A 20,831-nucleotide genomic window follows, 5' to 3' on the forward strand; every position below is an offset into this window, starting at 1 on the left:
TGTCATATATCTGGCTGCAAAGAAGAGAAAGAAGATTTTTGATTAAGGATCTGAAGAAAGAAAAACAGCCTGAAGTTCAAAGGTCTTCAGTAAGACACAAGAACAAGGCCTACATATACATGAAGCAAGGAAAAAGTGTCAACAGAAAGACCTCTAAAAGTAAAAGGAGGCATTTGGAAAATAAAACCAGAAAAGGAACAGAAGTTGAGAGAGAGTGTAGGGAGCTGACATTCCCTCTCTCACATCATGTAGGGAAACTGGTTTCATAAATCCACCAATTCACACTGGTTGCAGCTAGCAGAGTTCACCATTCTTTTCTACACACCCACATTCATTTGCAGCAGCCTTTGGCATAGCTGTTAGGATGGAAGCTTGACAGTTTGTAAGTATAACAAGTGGCCTCGTGTCCCAGAATCTTCTTGCAATACTTGCAGCAAGTAGTCAGACATTCTCTGCCTTGGGCTATGCACTACATTTCCAAATTCTGGTACACAGACCACTGACAGTACTTCCTATTTATGACTCAGAGAGGGAAGACCAAGTTTTAAGACTTCCCTGAACACACTGAACATTGAGGTACTTGAGGCTACAGGTGATGCCATGACAGTCTCAGTTGTTCCCTAATTGATGATTTCAGGAAGACTTATCACAATAGAATGTGCAGCTCAATTTAGTATGAAGGCAGATAAATTCACAGCAGGAAATCTGAGTCCCAGACACCACCCTTTTGCTTTAATTGAGAGAAATCTGCCATGCTGAGATTTCCATCTTTCTCTTAAAAGAACCTGGTGGAAATGGTAAGAAATAGGTATGTTTTCTGTGGGTATAGCAGTTGCTTGTCTCACCTTTATTCAAGGGAGAAAAGCTTCAGAATTTGATACAATATTAGAGTTCAAAGGGAATCCTAAGAAGACAAACTGTGTATAGTGAGAGTAAATTATCTTCAGCTCCTCTGGTGACAACAACCATAGGTTGTGATCAAGAGCAGAGAGACTTCAGGGGACTAAGTCCTATCAACAAAACTGTACTAGGAAGGAAAAATGTTACTATAAAAGAAAGCCCCCAAATTAAGAAGAAAATACTGGACATCAGTAATTGAAGACTGGGGAAATGTCATACATAATTGTTCAACAACTTCCTTGAGAGTATGCTCAAAGCTGTGAGACACACATGCTCTGGAAAGAAACTCTATGGGTGCTCTTGAAGTCAGGACACAGAGGGAACCGTCTCACCATTCTCAGATCTAATGCAGACTTGTCTTGGAATCAGCTCGAATATTTTTCATAAGTGGATTTGGAAGCATGTTTCAAAATACACTGAAAAGGCCTGTACAGCAGTTTGAACTATACATCTGTATTTATTAGCAGCTGTATAAAACAATGCCTGAAGAAATTTTTAATTTCTGTAATTAAATTTCCCTACTTAGGGGAAGGCAGAAACCCGTGAAGGTGTCTATCTTGATATTGACAAAACTTTGAGATTCTCAGAGAGTTCCAATGTGTTCTGGAAAATGAAAATGGAAAGCACTACCTGAACACTGTTGCTGTAGTTGAGTTTTAAGAAGCACTGAGTACTTCCACTTTCTTTCCCTTCACTATCTGTTTTCCTCATTCTTCTCCAAAAAAGCCACAACTGTTAAGCTTTTCCTTGTAACCTAGGGCAGCTTTTTTTTGCCAAGAAGAGGAATGATTTCCTCTTTTGCCTTTTTTAATTGTCTTGTTTCCATCTCTCTGTCCTTTCTTTCCCTCTTTTGTTCTGTGCTCCCTACCCTCCTGGTCTTCTCTTTATTTCCCTTTCGCAGTGAGTCCCTGTATTTTCCTTTCTTTCTAGTGCTTGTATGCAGAACAGCCCCTGCAGATGATACAGTATGAATGACTTCATGAGTGCTTCCAGTAATGTCTGTCCACCTCTGCCCTCAAAAGAGTGTTCACAGCTACACAGGCAAGTTCATCTCTGTAACTGCCACAGCTACACATTTCCAATGCTGCTTTGGTTCCATCTGTTGTCTTGGCTTGTTTTTGTAGAACAGGTGCTCTGTGTAGACACATGGTTTAAATGGGTTCTTTCCAATGAGGGGGGACCATCAAGCTGAGATGGACTTAAAAAATGAAGAAATACTTGTCACATTTCCTTCACAGCAGAATACAATAGCTCAACAGAGAAACTCAGCCATGTTAAGTGAGTCTCTCACTGATTACAACTATTGGCGTGGGGTTTCCATGGCATAATGTTCAGCCTTCTGTGAGGGATGTGCTATCACAGGGACTGCTAATTACATGGCATACTTAGACCAGAGGCATTGCAGAGGTTGCAGCACTGCTGTAAAATAAAAAAAGCTGTGAAGACTTGCCAAAGAGCAGGTAATTTTACCATTTCATGAAATAACACATGGCAGAACTACAAGAACAAATGTCTCCTAAGCATAGTATGTATTCTGCAATGAAGTGTGAGAGCAAAGTTATGCCATCCCATTCATATCATCCTATTTTTGAAGCATCCTTTTGTTGGTAGTAACATACTAATGCAAGTTCTGTGAACAAACTGCTGGAGTGAAGATCAAGGAAGAAGAAAAAAGTGTTTCAGAGATGTCTGATTGGATTTGTCACTCAATGTGATGTTAGCCACTTTAAATAGGTTGGCCAAACCATACACTGGAATTTCATGATGAGCTTAGCTGGGAGCTCCATATGCCACAGTAATCCTTGTCACAGTTTTTCTTGTAAAAGAATGTCATGGCACAGTTCACTGCTTTGACTTAAATATTTTATGGCCTTTACCCTCTTGAAAATTTTTACAATCCTGATGGCCAAAAGTCTTCAGCCTTCCAATGTACAGCTGTGCACTGTTCTAATGATTAGCAGTTGCTTTGGCCTATTATGCAATATGGCATGGAACAATAAATGGACTCTAACTTCAGGCTAAAAGGGAGAACCTTGCATATGGCTGCTCTTCAGCAGGAGTTGAGGAGTATTTCAAAATGCTTACCTTGGCCACAAAGGCTGCAACCCTGTTTCTTGAGGATAATGTGTTCTCAGCTGGGGTGAGGAAGCTTCCTCCTAGACTGAGACTTCTGCTCAGTCCCAAATTGTTGCCAAGCTGTCCCAGTGCAGTTGAATACAGAACTGGAGTTGCAGCCAGACCTCCGCTGACAATGCTGCTTGTGATTAATGATTTGCTTTTATGGCGCTCCCGGAGGAGCTTCGCATTGGCTTCCTCAAGTCTCTCATTGGCTCTGAAACATTTGCAAGCACACAAACAGTTACCTTCAGTAGCAACACCGTCCCAAAGTTACTCTCCGGGTCCTCAACTATTATTTCACTTCTGAGATGAAGAGCCTCCCAAAGTAGTACATCATTTGACCTGAGCTTGTTTGGAGGGCCTGTTTCTAGGACGTCACACTCGGTGCAAGGAGCAGTGTCACCAATGCTTAGGAGTGCTCAGCATGAGGGCTTCAAAGCCTGCTGTGAAAGCCAAGTGTTTATGGAGCTTCTTCTGGAAGGTACATCACCTCTGTCACAACTCTGGGCTGATCCCCTTCCCAAGGAAGGCTCAAAGCTCAGAGCCACTGCTTAAACAGAAGCCAAAAAAGATAATTCCTATATTTCCTTCACAGAACAGAAATCTGTTCTCTGAGAGGCCTACTCTTATTCAAACAATAAAGGACATGAAATTATTTTTTTCTGTTGTACAGAGGATGAGATTATAGAAACTGGCAAACAAAGCTGCCAGTTAAAACAACATCAACTTGACAAGTCTCCTGTTCATGCTATGATCAGCTGTATTCCTGTTGAAACACTAGAGAAATGACAGCCTGCTAAATGGGAAGGGTCTTAAGGTACTTTTCCTACAAACATGTCATCATAGGCTTTCAGTGCTGGCCAGGTGCAGAAGATGAATTAACGAGAAATATGCATGAGGAAAAAGGAGTTTCTTATTACCAGTCCAAAGAAAGCACAGACTTACCTTTCCAGCTTCTTTGCTAAGGATCGTCTAGTTTTCACTTCTTCCAGATACAGCTCCTTGTACTTTTCCACTTCTGCCTGTACACATTCTTTTGGAAAAGTACTCTCTTGTTGAGTATTTTTTATCTTGTCCAATTCACATTCAAGATCTCTAATTCTGTCTTTTAGCTGGTTTCTCAGAGAAGCATGATGACTTGCTCTGATGTGTTCTAGTCTGTCCTGGGAGGCTGCCTGTGCCTGAAAGAGACAGTGCACCTTCAACCACCACGAAGACCAAGAGAACTCTCCCCACCTGTCAGTTGCATGCACCCAAGATCATGGGCTCAGCTGAGCTTAGAGAGGCAGCTGTGTCTCTTCATTACCATCAGCAATCAAGGCAGAACCCTGGAGCTACCACCAGGGTAAATAATTCTTTTCACTCAGGATGAAGTCCAAATCAGCACCACTGTTCAAAGCTACTAATGAAAGGGCATTATCTCTGTAGGACAGGGCATGGAGAACAGGATTCCTCAAAGACCTCAGCAGGATGCCTCACCTCCTTCCACACCTGCAACTTCAGTCACTTATTTTCTGAGCACTGTCCCTTGTACAAGGAGAAAACTGGACCTGTAGGTCTGGCTGTGACAGCTGGAAGGTGCACCACCTCTTCTTCAAGCATGAACAGTGAGAAGGAGCAGACCAGTGGACAGACATAGCCCAAGCACTGCAAAAAGGAAACCTACCTTGGGCAAGCTTTTGATTCAGGGACCTGCCTTTAGGGACATTGCTCTTATGGTGATAAGAACACTCCTGCCCAGCCATATCCCCTTCTCTCACTGCCCTTTGGCACAGACACAAGTACAGCACTGACACACAGAATCAGGCACCCAAAGCAAAACACTAAAAAATGGTGACCACAACCAAAGTCTGTACAGAGTGCCTACAGACACACATCAGAAAGTCACTCACTTGCAAAAACAGATTGACTTCTTGTAGTTTTTGTCTTATTTCTTGGCCTGCTCGTTCATCAACCTCTCTTTTATACTGCTCTATTTGGCTGTGCTCCACCATGTTAGTCTCTAAGTGATGTTGGAGTTTTGCCACTTCTTCTTTCAGCTGGCATTTGCTCTTCTCCAGTTTTTCACAGTTCCCATGCAGGGTAGATAGCTCTTCTCGCAAATCCCGGTTTTGGGCTTCTAGCTGCATGCTTTTTTTAGACTCCATGTCCAGCTGCTGGGAAAGTTCAGCAACCTGTATGTGGGGGAAAAAAAAAAAAGAAACTCAGAGGCAACTAAAGGCAGTGAATTCTGTTAAAATTGCTAAAGGGGTTGTCCATGGAGACTATTTATCATCTGCACACTCAGCCTTGACCCTCATCCTGGTAGGACAGCAGAACTGCCCATCTCTAAGGCCCTCCCTGAGTATCTGCACTCTTGGCTGACCCTGCCCTGTCCTGTTCTTCTTGGTGAGTGCCTGTGGGACGGCTCCCTGGCCCATGAGGTCATGGACCCTGCCAGCCTTGCTGCCACTCTTGGCTTGCCCTTCCTCTGCATGACAGTCTGCCCTTCTGGTGCCATTGCAGATGCTGCTTTGCACTTTCAGATTGCATCTTTACCCATACTGAACTACATCACTATTAGTTAATAGTCACCTGCTTCTCTAACTGTAGAAAAACCACTGAGAGAGACCAATCAAATCAAACCAAAAATACAGCCAAGGAAAGCAAATCATCAACATGGCAAGAAAAACTGGCAAAGCTTCACACAGGGTTGAAAAGTAGTAACACCACAACCAAACAAATTAAGCAGAGCTCACCTTTGTTCTCAATCTATCAACTTCACTGACCATTTCAGAGTATCTACTCTTCATTTCTCCCTTCAACTTAAGCTCTGATTCCATTTCTCTCTCCTCATACACCTTTATTTTCTTCGTAGCTCTACTGAGAAGTCTCTTCAACCTAAATAGCAAATCAGTTCAGGAAACAACGAAACACAGGAATAAGCAACCTGCTTATATGCTCTCCAGTAAGGCATGGAGAAATAGCTTTCTTCATCTTTAACATACTTGAAAGTACCAAGAATTGATGAGGAAAACCTGGTCTTCCTGTGCCACAAATCATCTGGCACATCTAAATTTCAGCTGAAAAGATGAATTGAAGACTATGTTCCCCACCCCCGGAGAACTGCAGGGCCACCTGGATTGGCAATTCTTCTTGCAGCTATAAGTACAGGCTCATGCACAGAGGTACCTTGCAGGAACTAACACAAGACTTCAGTTTGCTTGCAGAGTATGTGTACCTGTTCTTACTTTGCATTGTGATTTCAGGATTTACCTCATAACCTCGGGTTCCTCCCATGACAATTCCCTGCCAGGTGTGTCAGTCACCTCTCCTTCCCCCTCCCTTGCCCCCTGCCAAGTACTGTCTGGAAATCCTGGCATTCCAGAAGGGCATGGAGTGATTGGCAGAATTCAAAAGATGCCATCTACCCCTGGGGGTACACTGGGCCATCCAGGTGTCCTTTGTCCCTTGAGACCTCCTATCATGTACCTGGTTGGTGGGATCCCGACCCCTTCCCTCCCCCTCTGCCCGGGGTTAAAAGAGCCAGCAACCACATGGTTCAGGGAATTCTGTTGGAGCTGGATTCAGAGGCCTGCGGGCCAGAACAAAGCTTTGGATTGAAACCCTCCATCAGAACCGACTCCTTTCCTTCACCATTGCCTTAAAGCTTCTCCACCAGAGGTAAACCTGAGCTCCTGCATGCCTGGACTTGTCTCCAGGTGCCCAGCTGCAGCATCCACCCAGCCAAAGGCGTCTCTGGGGTGAAACCACCACAGTTGCCACTATTCGGTCAAGCAGCAAGGACCAGACAAGCTCAGGCATGTCCTGTCCGGCTATATTGCTAATTACTCCAATATTCTTACATTACAGTTCACTAAAACTGCACTTCTATTCAGGGATATCTCTCCACCAGATCAAAAAGCCATACCTCTTTAAGTCTTTCTGCAATTCTACATTTCGTCTCATTTCTTGGTCCAGACGGAGTTCAACTGGGCGTTTTAACTCTATCAGTTTCTTCACTTTCTTTCTTTCACTCTCACACTTCCAAAACAGAAAAGACACACAACATACACAAAATGTAAAAACAACAGCTATGTGCAATATGTGTCTCTAGCATTCTCCATGGAGAAGCTGCAGTCCATCTCCATTAGCCCAGTTACATGTTAGGTTTCACAGCAAACTGGGCCAATATCGAAGAACAAAAATAGAAGCCTCCACTGAAACAAAGGTGGAGAAGATGCTGGACTACTTCTAAGAGTTCTCAACTCATAGTAAGGATTATTTAGGTATGCTTATCATGGGAGAATACAAACTAATCTAAAGCTTTTACAGAATCTTTATTGATAAGCAGGCAGAGGAATTTGATCTTTTGGAATTTTTTCAATAAACTATTCCCTTCCACCCCTTCTTTGTGGCTACTTATGTGCTAGTTGCTTTTTACTTCCTTTATTCCTCTACAGACAAAGAGGGAAAGACTGCCCCATTGCAACTGTCAGTCATTTCTGATTTCCCAAGCACTAGTTCATTCCCCCAGAATTCCTTCACTATGTTTTTCTGCAAGGCTTTTAAACGTCCACTACCCTGAAAACACACTGCTACTACTCCCTGCACTGCACTGGAAAAATGAAATACTTCAACCCTGCCCAGAAAACAAGGGGTCAGAAGATAGCCAGAAGGAATCCAAGAAAGACCTGGGGAACTGAAGCCCTGCTTGATGTGTTCAACTGAGGCAAACCATACTGGGAACTCTTTCAAAGAGAATCACTCCAAAACTTACACAAGATACCCAGATAACTTTCATTTGCTTCCTGGATGATCCACAAATCACGACATATCCAGAGCCTGAATGGCAGGGGTAATAAAAAAATGCTCTTCACCTAAGAACTCGACCAAAAGGTTAATGTGGTACTCTCAGGTACTGGCTCAGGTCTCTGGAGAATTTTCTGGATTTACCTGTTCAAAGAGGTCTGCCTTTTCCCTGTCAAGTTGAGCAACACGCTCTTCAAGGTTAGATCTTGACTTAAACTGCTCTTCCCACATGTTCTGCAAGTCCTTTGATGTCAGAGCCAGCATATTCTGCTTTTGCACCTGTAAAAGCAACAATAGCAGAAGAAGAAACTAAGAATACACTGGAACAGAAAGCTGTAACTTAAATGGAAACTCTCTCCTTCCCATGTCTGTGGTTAATGTTAATGTGGGATGTAGAACACAGCTTGGGAAACATAACCAAGAAGAGAAACTGAAGATGGTAAAAAGAATGAATGCTATAGGGGTGGTTAGATGAGGTGAACTTTGGGGAATAACAAACACACACACAAAATCACCCTGTAGCTTTCTTCCAAAGGTTCTCCAGAGTTCATTACATATTTTCTAATGCAGTCTTTTCTAGTGCCCATCACAGAATATACCCTACCCTCACGGCTTCTGTGACAGATGTACATCTCCTCACAGCAAGAAAACATTTTGAAATTGACAATGGTATTGATGGTTCTATCTGAAGGGACAAAGATTTGCCCAACAGATGCATTTGAGTTGAACACAACTTGCTGATTCAGTTCAAGTATAAAGACTGGAAGTTTACTAGAGGCTTTTAGTGGCATTTTTTAAGAAAAAAAAAAGAAAATTAAAAAAGCAAAAAAGGAAAAAACAAGAGATGCTTACTGGCTACAGAAAGTGACAAAATACTTAACACAAAGTCTCAGGTAAAAAAAAAAATCCTTAGGGTGAATGGCTTTCACAAGTCCTCACAGAGGAGGTAAAACACCGGGGTCTCACGACAAAAACTAACATGGCCTCAAGACAAGCTCTGACAAACTCACAAAGAAAATATGGATCTGTAAAGTCTGCTCTCCTCTCTCAGCTTTCAACCACAGATCCCCATGCTATCCACAACACGCACTCTATCAGTCATCTGCTATGGCTTAACCCTGCTAGGCAGCTAAGCACTTCACAGCCACTGGCTTACTCCCTGCAGGTGGCATGGGGAAGGGAATTCATCAGATAAATCACAGGGATGAACACAACTATCTTGCACACCACAACACATATAAAACACAGCAGTAGGAAAATGAGGAAATTTACAGTCTTTTCCCTTGAGGGTGCCTTGCCCTAAAACCAGGACATTTAACAGCTGTGTGCTTACACAACCGACATGATCTTTTCATCAATTACCTATACACAAAAAATTCAAAGACTGAAACAGTTGTTCACAGAAGCCCATCATGTACCTGCTTGTGGTGGTCCTCTGCAGCTGCCTGTGCTGTCTGTAAGCTCATTATCAAGTCTTCCAGGCGGTTATGAACCTACAGAAGCATTACAAGAAGCAAGAAGGTACACTATTACTTTCTAGATTGAAGTTACACCTCACTGACAAAAGTATTACACAAAACCTCTTAAGCTCTTTATTCCTACACTATTTACACCCAGCAACAATGATCAGAATGGCCTTAGTCTGATGCCACTGTAAAACTGTTAGCAACCATCACCTCTGGCATTTGATGCAGAGTGAGAGAGAGAAAAGACCATGTGGGATATAAAGAATCTTCAGTGAAAACTAGCAGGAGTAGCTTTTCTCATCCCCAGTACACTTCAAAATCATGCCCTATTAATCAAAGTAGAAGGATTTGCCCTTGCTTTCCCACTGGTAGTCACAGTATCAGTACATCACAAAGTTTGATTATCACATGTAATGATTTTCAAAATACCTTCAGCTATAATTGATAACTACAGTCGTAACAAGAACCCTAGTTCAGTGGCTACAATACAAAAAAACAACAATAACAATAAAAAAAATCTCTTAATTCAGGCCACAGATGTTAGCACCTTATTGTCGCAGACATTTCTCCACAGAAATCCTTTCTTTCGGATTTCTGTGTCTTCGGGAGGCCAGAGGCCTCCGAAGACAAGGTAAACAATTATTATCAGCTGCTGGGGAATGCAACAGGGGCACCTATTTTGATTGGTGATTGGTTCATGTTTTATGTTTATAATTAAGGGCCAATCACCCGTGCAAGCCAGGGGACTGAGTCCTTGGCCACAGCTTTGTTGTGGATTCTTTTCTATGTCTTCCTAGCTAGCCTAGCTGCTCTGCAAACCTCTCTCCTTATTCTTTTTAGTATAACTATAATGTATTATATCATATATTAATAAATCAAGCCTTCTGATTCAAGAAACACGATTCACCGTCTCTCTCTCACCAGCCGCGCCCACTCAGGCACGGTAATACCTTATCAAAGCTAAAATTAACCACTCTGTAGAAGCTGTGGTAAATTCCAAGGCTGAAACTGAGTTTTGCAGATACCACAAGCAGTCCGCTTCACTGTTTCATGAGAACAGACAAACAGCAAGTAGCCAAAGAAAAAGCAATTCTGCACAGCAAAAGCTCTGGGACATGTAATTCTTGTTTCAGTCTTATGATGTCAGCCAGATCTCAGGCATAAAGGGCTTGGCATCAATATACCCTGTGGAATTTCTACCAGTAAACTTGACGAATACCTTAAATGGAACACACTGCAGTCCCCAAAGCAGCATCTGATGTTACAAAGGGTCTAAAGCAGACAATAGTTACACCAGATATTGCTGTCAAATCCTTACCTTTTTGAGTGTTATGTTTGACTTGCTATAGCATGGAAAAATTTTCAAAGCTGGATGGCTGGAAAGTAGAGCAGGCTGCTTTCTGAGCAGCCTCTATTCAGAAAAAGCAGGCACTGAGCTCCCCTTGGCACTCCAGGAAAACCTCACCATAAAATTTCCCCACAGAAATAGGTAACCAGGCTCAGGAGACACCAAAAGAGAAATTTATGAGCAGCTTACTGAGGCAGAGGCTTGCAGGTCTCTCTGCAGTGCTTCAATCCTATTGCTTTGTTGCTGGACAGTGGCTTCCAACTTGGTGTTTTCAATTTCAAGGCTTAAAAAAAAATACAGGTCGTATTATAAAAAACTGCCAGAGCACAAATTCCCAAAGAACAGTGCAAAATAATAAAAAAGAAGAACACTCTTCATAATCTTCATAAATTGCTGTGACACAACAAAGCTACCTATCTATGCTGTGGTTTCCAGCCAATCCCTGCAAGTGACAGATACCTCGCCCCACTGTGTTCTCTTACTGTTGCACGTGTTCTTCCAGTTGTTTTATAGTAGTGTTAGTCTCAGAAGATGCCAACAGCTGGTCCTGCAGCTTCTGGGCAGAAGCTGTTGCTTCTCTTTCCTTACCATCCAAGGCAGCCTTCAAGTCACGAACACAATGCTCAGACTGAAGATACTTTTCTTCCATCTCCCGCAGCTGTAAAATGACAGAAAGAGTCCACAGTCTTCAGTGAGCTTTTATACAGGGCAGTCAGCTGCTGCCCAAGGACTCACCTGCTGCAGATATTGCTCATGCCCACTGCTCAAAGAACTGCAATCATCTCAACTTTCAAAGCTTCTACTAGCAAATGAACACAAGCTGTGTTACTTCCTAATCTTCTACAGCAGCCTCTCCCATCCCTCCATGGACTTCCAAGAGCACAGCTCTAAGCACTGACACTGCTGCCCTGACCCTTTTAGGGACTAAGGATGCTCTTTGTAGTCACTCATTTGCTTCTCTGTGAAAACATGAATCAAAAAGTTCACCTGTCTGTAGTGACTTCACAAGTCCCTCATAAGGATCAGATTTTAAATTATTTTCCTTTCAGAACTCCAAGGCCTCTCTACGTCCACACCTTGAAAAAACACTGTGAAAGGTAGTCCCTAACTCAGAAAGAGCTTACACTTCCCTTGCAGGAAAACCACTTAAGGATGGCAAATTATAGCAAGGCCAAAGGGGAAAAATGCAGAATAAGTATAAAAGCATTCAAAATTTGACATGTTACCTGGGGGCAGGGCAGGGTGGGGGAGTGGGGGCAAGGGGAAAGCAAGAGCATAAAAATGTCCAAATACAGCAGTCCAATATTTCTACTGAATATTGTAGGAATTCAGAAATCAGACAATCTGCTTGGCTAAACCAAAGGTAACAAGGCATAAATACAGACACAAATTTATTGTGAAAAGCACCTTTGCAAAAAAAAAATTTGTCCAAGTTAGGGCATAATGTCCGCATGTCAAAGACGTGGACACAAAGTTTATAAAACAATGCAATTGATTCTCACATCATTAAATCTATCCTGTTTAATTTTTTCCTGGGGTTTTAGGATGACATCCAATCCTACTTTTAACAGCCACCATAAGATTTATTCATATAATTACAGACATGATGTACCTTGGTTTTAGCCTTTTCCACTTCCTTTTGCAAGCGCAGCTTGTCTTCCTCCAGGTCACTGCGGTAGCGCGCAGTAACTTCGAGTGAAGCTTCTGACATCGATTGCTTTTTAAGTGCATCAGCAAGCTCCTGCTGCAGCTGTCTGACCGTGCCCTAATGAAACAGTTAAATGAGCATGAATAAAGTTGTAAGAGCATGAAAAATGCCTTTACTTTGACTTATTTCATTACAGAGTTAGACTTGTCTTTGGATTGAACTCAAGTGAAATTGTCTGTCACCAGCAGGCATGTGCACAGACAATCACCTCTCCATCTTCTCAGCTGAGCACCCCCAAACTGTCAGCAGCTGTTCATGAGGATTTTTGTTTCCTAATACATAAAAAAGATCCAGATATTGTTCTTCTTGAAACCACGCATAAGCACACACTGCAATCATGGGAATTTTACTAACATAATCCAAACAAATCTGTTGTGATGCAAGAGCCATAATGTGACTGCAGATACTATATTGTTGACCAAAGCCAGGACTTGATATCACATCATTCTTTGCTCTATTCCTACATTTTACAAATATAATTAAATGAATACCTATATCTAAAAGTTCTTTTTTAGATATACTCTAAGAATATGTTGAATCACAACCTCTTACAGCCGTCTTAATAAATATGGTTTATAATAACAACTGCCTTTATACTGACATATTAAGTTTGCTAAAACCTGGTACAGTTAGACAGATCTAGTATTTTCAGAGGGAACCCATTGTTTTTGTATGAAGAATACACAGCAATTCACAGATTAAAATGACTGATAGTATTCCTGGAGTTCTCTCCCCACACACATCTTACAGTAACTGATAAATGAAGAATAAAGCAGTTATCTCACACACGCCTGTATTTATCTCACTCAAAGATTCTGGACTTGTTAGGAATAAGGAAGTGTAATTTTAAACCACTGTTCAAATCATCAAAGGCAACAAACCATACATCAGTGTGTCTAAATACTGACTTTTATTAGTTCCTATTTCTAGAAAGTAAGGGAGATTAAACAAAATGGGTAAGGCACATTTAAGTCATTACTCTACCTGAAATTGGCCAGAACAGTCTATCACAGAGTACCCTACCTACTCCTGGGAACATGGATATTGATGCAGTCTCTAGGCAGACCCCTTAGAGCCCCCAGAATATTCATAAATACCTGGACACTAAAATACTCTTCAATTTTGATAGCAACTTAGGGAGAAGCAATGTTTTTCCTCTGTAGGAACTCAATATAAGTCCATCTCACACAATTCACTCATCTGTATTTTCATTTCTCAACTGTCATATATTAGATCATTCTTCCTTTTACATCACTTACTTGTGTCACCAGTGCAATACTAAAAAAAAAATAAATCATCAAATACCTAAACCAATTCTATAGGGCAAAAAATGGACTAAGGAAAAGAGATGAAGTTCTAGAGAAGAATCACCTTTCTTGATCAAAGCAGACTTGGATACCTTTTTTCTGTTCTCTGCTCAGATCTGAGCAGTAACACCCCATTTACCAAACCCTTCCAGTTTCAAGAGAAACAAACCAGAAAAAATCATCATTATTTGGTCCCATGCATATGGCTTATATCTGATACACTTTAGAAACACAAAATAATTTCAAGAACAGCAAAACTTTAAATTGCTGTAAGTCTGTATTTTACCTCTCTCTCTATTTTGTCAGTCTCATATTTGAAGACTTGTTCTCTTAAATCAATACATTTGGCATTTAATTCCTTGTTTCTCTCTTCCACTAGGTAAACTTGCTTTTCAGTATCAGCTCTGAGTTTGTTGAAAATATCATTAAACCGATCTTGCACATCAGTAACTACTTTTTCTTTGATGATCCCCTTGTTCTGCAGATCTTCCAGTTGCTGACGGAGCAAGAGGTTTTCACTCTGGAGCTGGGCCAATCGCTCCTGCATGGATTCCTGCTTTATTATAAGTTTGTTTACTTGGTCTTTTTCAAGCTGTCGAGCATGATCGTATTCCTTCGCCTGACACTGGCTTTGACTTAATTCTTTTTGTGTCATTTCTAAAAGCAATGTTTTCTCTCTGAGCGTCTGTCCTAACTGGTGAACCTCATTTTCTAGACTATTAGCTTTGCTTTCAGCTTTACTCAGCTGCTGGGACAAGCTCTTGTTGGCTTCTCGCACATCTGCGAGGTCGTGATGGAGCTTGTCTTGCAGGCGAAGCCATTCATCACGCTCTCTCTGAAACGCTCGCTCAACATCGCTTCTCGATGACTGCTGACGTTCAAGCTCCTGAACAGTAGTGTTCAAGTGGGAACGAAATGATTCAATTTCTGTCTCTAGCCTGTCTTTGCTTTCTTTTGTCTGCTCAAGTTTGGAAGTTAGCATTGCAGATTCTGTCTTTAGTAAGTTCAGCTGTCCGTTGTACTGAAAAACTGTTTGCGTTAAGGCTTCCTCATTCAGCTTAAGTTCTTTTTTGAGATCTTCATTTTTTTCTTTCAAGGTCTCATTTTCCTCTAAATATTTTCCTTCTTCCTCCTGGTGTCTAATTCTTATTTGATCAAGTTCTAGTCTTAGCCTGGCAATCTCATCTTGCAGTAACTGATTTTTATACAACAGATCCTTTTCTCTCTCACTGTCGGATTCCTGAAGACAGAGAACATGAATAAATATCCAGAAGGAAAATAAATCTACAAAACCACTTCAGCAATAAACTGCATTTTAATGTTTCTAACACTGCAACATGACTGCAAAGATGAGAATGAAATTTCAGATAAGACATAAGCTACTCTATAAACCAGTGCATGTGTCCAAAGCAGGCATAGAATGAAGGCGTAACACATCCATAAATATACAAGCCAAATACATAATGCCTTTTTTCCTGTAAACTAGCAGCTAAATAATAAAATTATTTAAAATACTTCAGGTATAAAGGTTATAAAATAACATTGCTTTCTTATGTGTGCATGCCTTTAAAATATTCCCTTTTAGATTAATTTAGCTGTGTTACTGATCTGATAAAATCTCTGCTTACCAGGCTAAAATGGGTATTTTCCTTTTTAAATGTTTAGTTCTTGACACTTTTTCTGGCATTACTGAAAGCTTGCTATATAGCTGAACCATCCCTGGAATGCAAGAGTCTTGTATAGTGCCTGTTTATTATACAAATTATTTTCCATGTAAACATACTCACCCTCTATTTATTGGGCAGTACAGCCAAGAACAAATAATTCTTCCAAGAATTTCACATTCTTAGTAAATTCATTAAACTTTTCAAGACTTCTTTATTTTTTTTTTTAGTGTCCATGATTCCTTATTCTCCTTCAATTATTTTAACTAGTATTGAGAGTTTTATTGCTGATCTTCCTTCATAAAACTTTAATATGTGGAGGTGGAACAGAACTTCATACTTCAAGCTTGACAAGGGAATAAATAATTTAAAAAACCCCAAGTAATGGGAACACAGAGCGTCAACTTCCTTCCTGGCCAGTCTGGATGTAGGTAGCTAGGTGTTTCACTGCTAGAAATGTTAAAAAGTGGTGATAACATGCCAAGGAAATAAATGTTTTCTTTTAGCTTTCTACTTGCACATACAGCACTGATACTGCTTCCCAAAACTTTTAAAGACATAAGGGAAAACAGAAGAGGTGTTTGCACAATAAAATCACACTGTAAATAATCCATCAAGTAGCAAAAAAAAAATATAAGTTTTATTATAACTTTAGAACAAACACGGTGAAAATGAATCAATTAGAAAAAAAAAATATCTCCTTACATCTGAACTTTTTCCTATAGTTCTTCTTGTCTCTTCTTCTAGTTCCTTTTGTCTCCAAAGGTGGTTGTTTAAAATGCCTTCTTGCAGGGCTCTGGCACTCTTTTCCTGAGAGAGCTGTCTCTGTGTTTCATCACGCTCGTCTTCAACCTACAATAATACAATTAAATACCCTGCACCTTCAGAAAAATCAAAGCTAGCAATATTGTTCCACTCTCCCTTTTATTCTTTTAAATATTTTTGCTTTCCAGAGTTACAATAATCCATCTTTTTTCTTCTGAAAATTAAGAAGAAATACAGAATAATTTAGTTATTTTAATTATTATTTTGTAATAATTCTGAAAAATAACTCAAAGTTAGGCTTTGAAATTCAAACAAAAAAAAGGGAACACACTACTTGGAAACCAGCTGTTTGCAAAATCTGGCAATGGTTACCCAATGCCTCTTCCAGGAACAAAGTACCTCTTCTCTAGGCATACTGGAATACAACATCAATTAAAAAGAAGTAGAAAATAAGAAGACAAGTGTTTAAGTCATTATCTAACATACCTGTTTGAAGAGCTTTCTCAGTGTTACTAACTCCATTTCTAAATTCCTTGATTGTAACTCAAGTTGCTGTTTCTCCTCCATCTCTTTACAATATTGCTCTTCTTTCCTTCTGAGTTTTTCTTTTGTTTTCTCATATAGTGTTTCTAGTCTGAGTCTCTTTTCTTCTTCTTGTTTCAAAGTAAACCTGGGAATTAACAGTATAGTTGAGAAACTAAAGCACTAATAAAAAAATTAGATATTCTACACTATGAACTTGCAGAAACAACTCAAACCATAAAAAATGTTAAATATTTTCAGATTTTATATTTTTACTCTAATTTTTAACTTTTTAAAGAATTCTATCATCATTCCATTATCTATGGTATCACATTTACAGTATATGGAAATAAACTATTGACTGTTTTATCACTTGTAAGTTTATCTAAGTAAATATACTGTTACAAGCTAACACATTATCAGAACACAAGATTACATACTTAAGGCTTTGGATATCACTTTTCCATTCCACTTCTTGATGAGCCAATATGGATTTCAAATCTTGAGTCTCTTCTGCTATTAATTTTGATTCCTCCTTTTCACTTTTCAGTTTTTTTACTTCTCTCCAGACTGCTGCATACCGATTTTTCTCATGCTCTATTATTTGTTCATATTTAAGAAGTATGTTTTGAATTTTCAGTAAAATAGCAGAACCTATTTTGAGATAGAGAAGACAAAGTTGCACATATGCATTAAATACTTTCTAATGTGTAAATTATTTGATTTGGTGCAGGTGATAAAAGTTCTGGTAGTGGGAAGATTGAAGGAAGGCAGTGGGAGTTCTCCATGAGAAGAGGCCAGGGCTTGCCCCATTCCAGACACAAGACAATGGATCAAATGCAAGGGCACAACTGAGCCTTTCAGCCATGCTGGTGACACCTCATAAAAATATATTTAGGAGAAGACAAAACCACCACTGAGGCAAAGGCAAAAAATAGGAAAAACAGCTGCCCTGTACACACATGTCAGCGATGAAGGGGGTGGTGGGGAGGTGCTAACCTAAATATAAATGAACCAAGATATCTAGGAGTGCACACAAAGAAACTTGTAACATCTGAGGAAAAAGTGACTTTGGAACATACCTGTATGATCCACAGTAAGCTGTTCTAAGAGCAACACAGCCTCTTTGTAGGTGGATGTTGGCAATTTGACATCCTCTGATGTTGTGTCAGATGAGTGAGTTAAATCGAGGTCATCAGTTACATCCATGTGTATGCTGACCTACAACAATACAGTATTTTCTGTATACAACTATGTAATATTACAGATGCATGAATGACTGATTCTTTCATTCACAGTCCATATCTGATCAGTCCCATATGAGTGATTAAAAGCTGATAAAACTATTTATCAAGAAACTAATTTTGCAATACCTTGTTCTTTTCATTCGCTGTCTTTGCTGCAGGTCTGGAAAACAGAAATGTATTTCAGTTCTGGAATGTTTATCTTGCATTAAGAACAATAGCTAAAGTTGCTTTGAAAACGTGATTTCAGTAGGGAATTAAAGTAAAATTTAATACAAGAGTATTTTTAGACGTAGGTGAATACTGGAAAAAATTATAATCCTTATTGGAAGATTTTTTTTTTACAAATATTAAGCAAATGGTTGAAATAACTGTTCACTCAAAGTGACAGGAATCATATAGCTACAGACATGGAGATATACAGATACATAGTTATGTGCATTCTCTGTTTAATACTAGAGGTTTCGTTCCTTTCAGTATTTAGACTCTTTCCCTTAAGGTCAAAGAACTGTAATTTTTAGATTCTCTAGTGTACTTAGGCTGACTGGAGTGGAGTTATTTTTCTTCAGAGCAGCCCACACAATACTGTGTGTTACATTTCTGACCAAAACAGCGCTGACAACACACCAGTGTTTTAGCTATTTCTGAACAGTGCTTGTACCCTGTTGACAATTTCTGTTTCTCATTTTGCCCCTCACTGTTAAGTCTGGGCAGGCAAGAAGTCAAGAGGATATACAGGTGAAGAAAAAAAAATTAAAAGAAAAAACTCAAACCCTAAGATGCATGTGATGAAATAGCAACTTTGTTCTAGCCTAAGTCTCTCTTCTCCCTTTTAAAAAATATATGTTCACATATGCAGTGACCTTCAGGTAATTTCTCAGCACTTGTGCACATTTGTCTTTATAATGAACTTGGGTAAGATGTTCAAAGCACATAAAGCAAAATGGTTGTGTTTTGGAACACAAAAGATATCAAGCCATATTGTCACATGAAGGAACAAAAACCACTGTGCACATCATGTTTATAAAATACTTACCTTTAGCCTTAGGTCAATTTTTATCATTAAGTAAGTTTTAGTCATAACAGTTCTTATATTCAGTACCTTCCTTCCTCTTGAGATGTTTCACTGGAAGTGCTATCATCTGGTACTCGAAAATGATTCCCACTGGAAGAGCTCATCTGCTGATTGGCCTTCAGCTTTGAAGTCTGTCCTTTATTATTCTTTGCAACATCATGATTCAGGGAAAGTTCACTGCATTAAACAGAAAAAAAATACCACTTGAGTAACTTTACAGAAAATATTTCTTTGAAACAGATGTAAGATGATGTCAGAAACTCAGACCTGTCAGATCTCAGAAATAACTGAGATTAAAAATATCTCTGATAAAAAACAGACTTAACTCCAAGGATTGTGGAGTATTTAAAAAACCTTGCCCTAGGAATGAGGGGGGAATGTGGAACCTGAACGAGATTCAGGCAGTATCTTATATTCACATTAGAGGAAGTATTAAGAGCAGAGATCTTTGAAGGACAGACAGAAAAACCCTCCTGCTTAGGACTTCATAAAAATATCAATGCCTCCATCAAACTTTTAATATTCATTTGGTAATATCTTTTCCCTCTTCCTAAAAAATAGTGTTTTTCTTAAATGTTTGTGAAGCAGTGGTCTGCTCAATATTGCTTTCAGCATCAAAGAAACTGCTTCAACTAGTACAATATTAGAAAATCTGAAATATACTTAAGCATTCCTACAGATATGAATTAGAGATCATGTCTTTAGTTTCTACTTTCATTGGCATTTTAATAATTTCTGACCTTTCCTCAGGTGAAAAATTCTTGTTGGCTTTTTCTTCTGTAGTGTTTTCATCCTCCATTTTCAAAGAGTCATTCTTCTTTAGTGTAAGCTTTTCTTTCATTTGCTGATTAGTAATGTTGGCTGGTGGTGTATTTAATTTATCAACATTTTCCTCTTTCCCCACTGTCTGTGTATTGAAACTTCTTTCTTTGTTTTTTTCCTTCTCAACCTACAAAAATAAAAGTTTCAAGTATTAATCGGTCTTTCCATAAAAGAGAAACACAACATCCAAGACTGAATAATTCAGGGTTTACCTCTGAAGAAGTGTAAAATGAAAAAAAATACAGACAAGTATTTTCACAAAAATTACATTACAAAATGTATTGCTATTGAAAGTCCTTCAAATTCACTCATGATTCTATGATATAACAGAAACATGGTCCTTAGAAAGAAAACAACAATGTATCTTAAACCATGAACAACAAAAATACAAAAGCATTACTGATGGATTAAAGAGTTAGAAGGACTGCACAATGTTTGTTATAAAAATAGAAATTAAAAAAAAATCAAATGGAAGTGTGCTTGGTTACTGCTTCCCCCATGGAGGGTAGGCAGGGTAGCAGGGAAAAAGATGCCAAACCCACAAGTAGAAACAACTCCACTCACAGCAAACAGGAATTTAAGTGAAGGGCAATGAAGACACACCATGCAGAAATCACAGCAAATGAGAAGTTCAGTCAAGACCCTGTTCAGAAGCTATTTTCATTCTTTGTTTCAGAAACAAAACTGATTTAACTGTGTGCATTTCTTTTAATGTCAATGAAGTGATAACTTCTTACATTGGAACTGAGTGCCACATAGTGTTAAAATGGAACAACAGTGCATTCTGTGTTTTCTGAAAAAGGGGAAAAGGCAACTCTCCACTGCTGTCTTTATTCATAAGTATTGTATTTTCATTCAAACAACTAATTTGCACAAAGCTTCTTCATTTAATGATGAATAGCTAAAGTGAACAGGACCATTGATATGGAGAAAGACAAAGAATAAGGAGTAGCAGGTGAACTACCTCTTTTTGCAGCTGTACCTTCTCTTTCTCCAAAGCCAGGAATACTGCTTGCAGTATTCCTACCTTACTCTTAAATCTTTCCATATCTCTTTTTAGCTCTTCATCAAGACTCCTTTCCAGCACGTCACACGATTCCT

General features: G+C 39.5%; 1 protein-coding gene across 1 annotated transcript in view; it reads right to left on the minus strand.

The window, feature by feature from the left end:
• ANKRD26 (ankyrin repeat domain containing 26) overlaps nt 1-20,831 on the minus strand; it is a 48,406-nt gene that overhangs the window by 4,257 nt on the left and 23,318 nt on the right. Inside the window, exons 18-35 of the mRNA XM_058804585.1 lie at nt 19,649-19,857; nt 18,936-19,085; nt 17,963-17,996; nt 17,672-17,810; nt 17,030-17,243; nt 16,554-16,737; nt 16,008-16,154; nt 13,925-14,878; nt 12,236-12,388; nt 11,106-11,281; nt 10,813-10,906; nt 9,228-9,302; nt 7,954-8,088; nt 6,929-7,041; nt 5,757-5,898; nt 4,911-5,192; nt 3,964-4,199; nt 2,986-3,232 (exon numbers count right to left, since the gene is read on the minus strand). Coding sequence (XP_058660568.1) covers nt 2,986-3,232; nt 3,964-4,199; nt 4,911-5,192; nt 5,757-5,898; nt 6,929-7,041; nt 7,954-8,088; nt 9,228-9,302; nt 10,813-10,906; nt 11,106-11,281; nt 12,236-12,388; nt 13,925-14,878; nt 16,008-16,154; nt 16,554-16,737; nt 17,030-17,243; nt 17,672-17,810; nt 17,963-17,996; nt 18,936-19,085; nt 19,649-19,857 — 3,684 coding nt within the window. The remainder of the gene's footprint in view (nt 1-2,985; nt 3,233-3,963; nt 4,200-4,910; nt 5,193-5,756; nt 5,899-6,928; nt 7,042-7,953; nt 8,089-9,227; nt 9,303-10,812; nt 10,907-11,105; nt 11,282-12,235; nt 12,389-13,924; nt 14,879-16,007; nt 16,155-16,553; nt 16,738-17,029; nt 17,244-17,671; nt 17,811-17,962; nt 17,997-18,935; nt 19,086-19,648; nt 19,858-20,831) is intronic.

Source organism: Ammospiza caudacuta, chromosome 5, assembly GCF_027887145.1.
Source record: "Ammospiza caudacuta isolate bAmmCau1 chromosome 5, bAmmCau1.pri, whole genome shotgun sequence".
NCBI classification, from domain to species: domain Eukaryota; kingdom Metazoa; phylum Chordata; class Aves; order Passeriformes; family Passerellidae; genus Ammospiza; species Ammospiza caudacuta.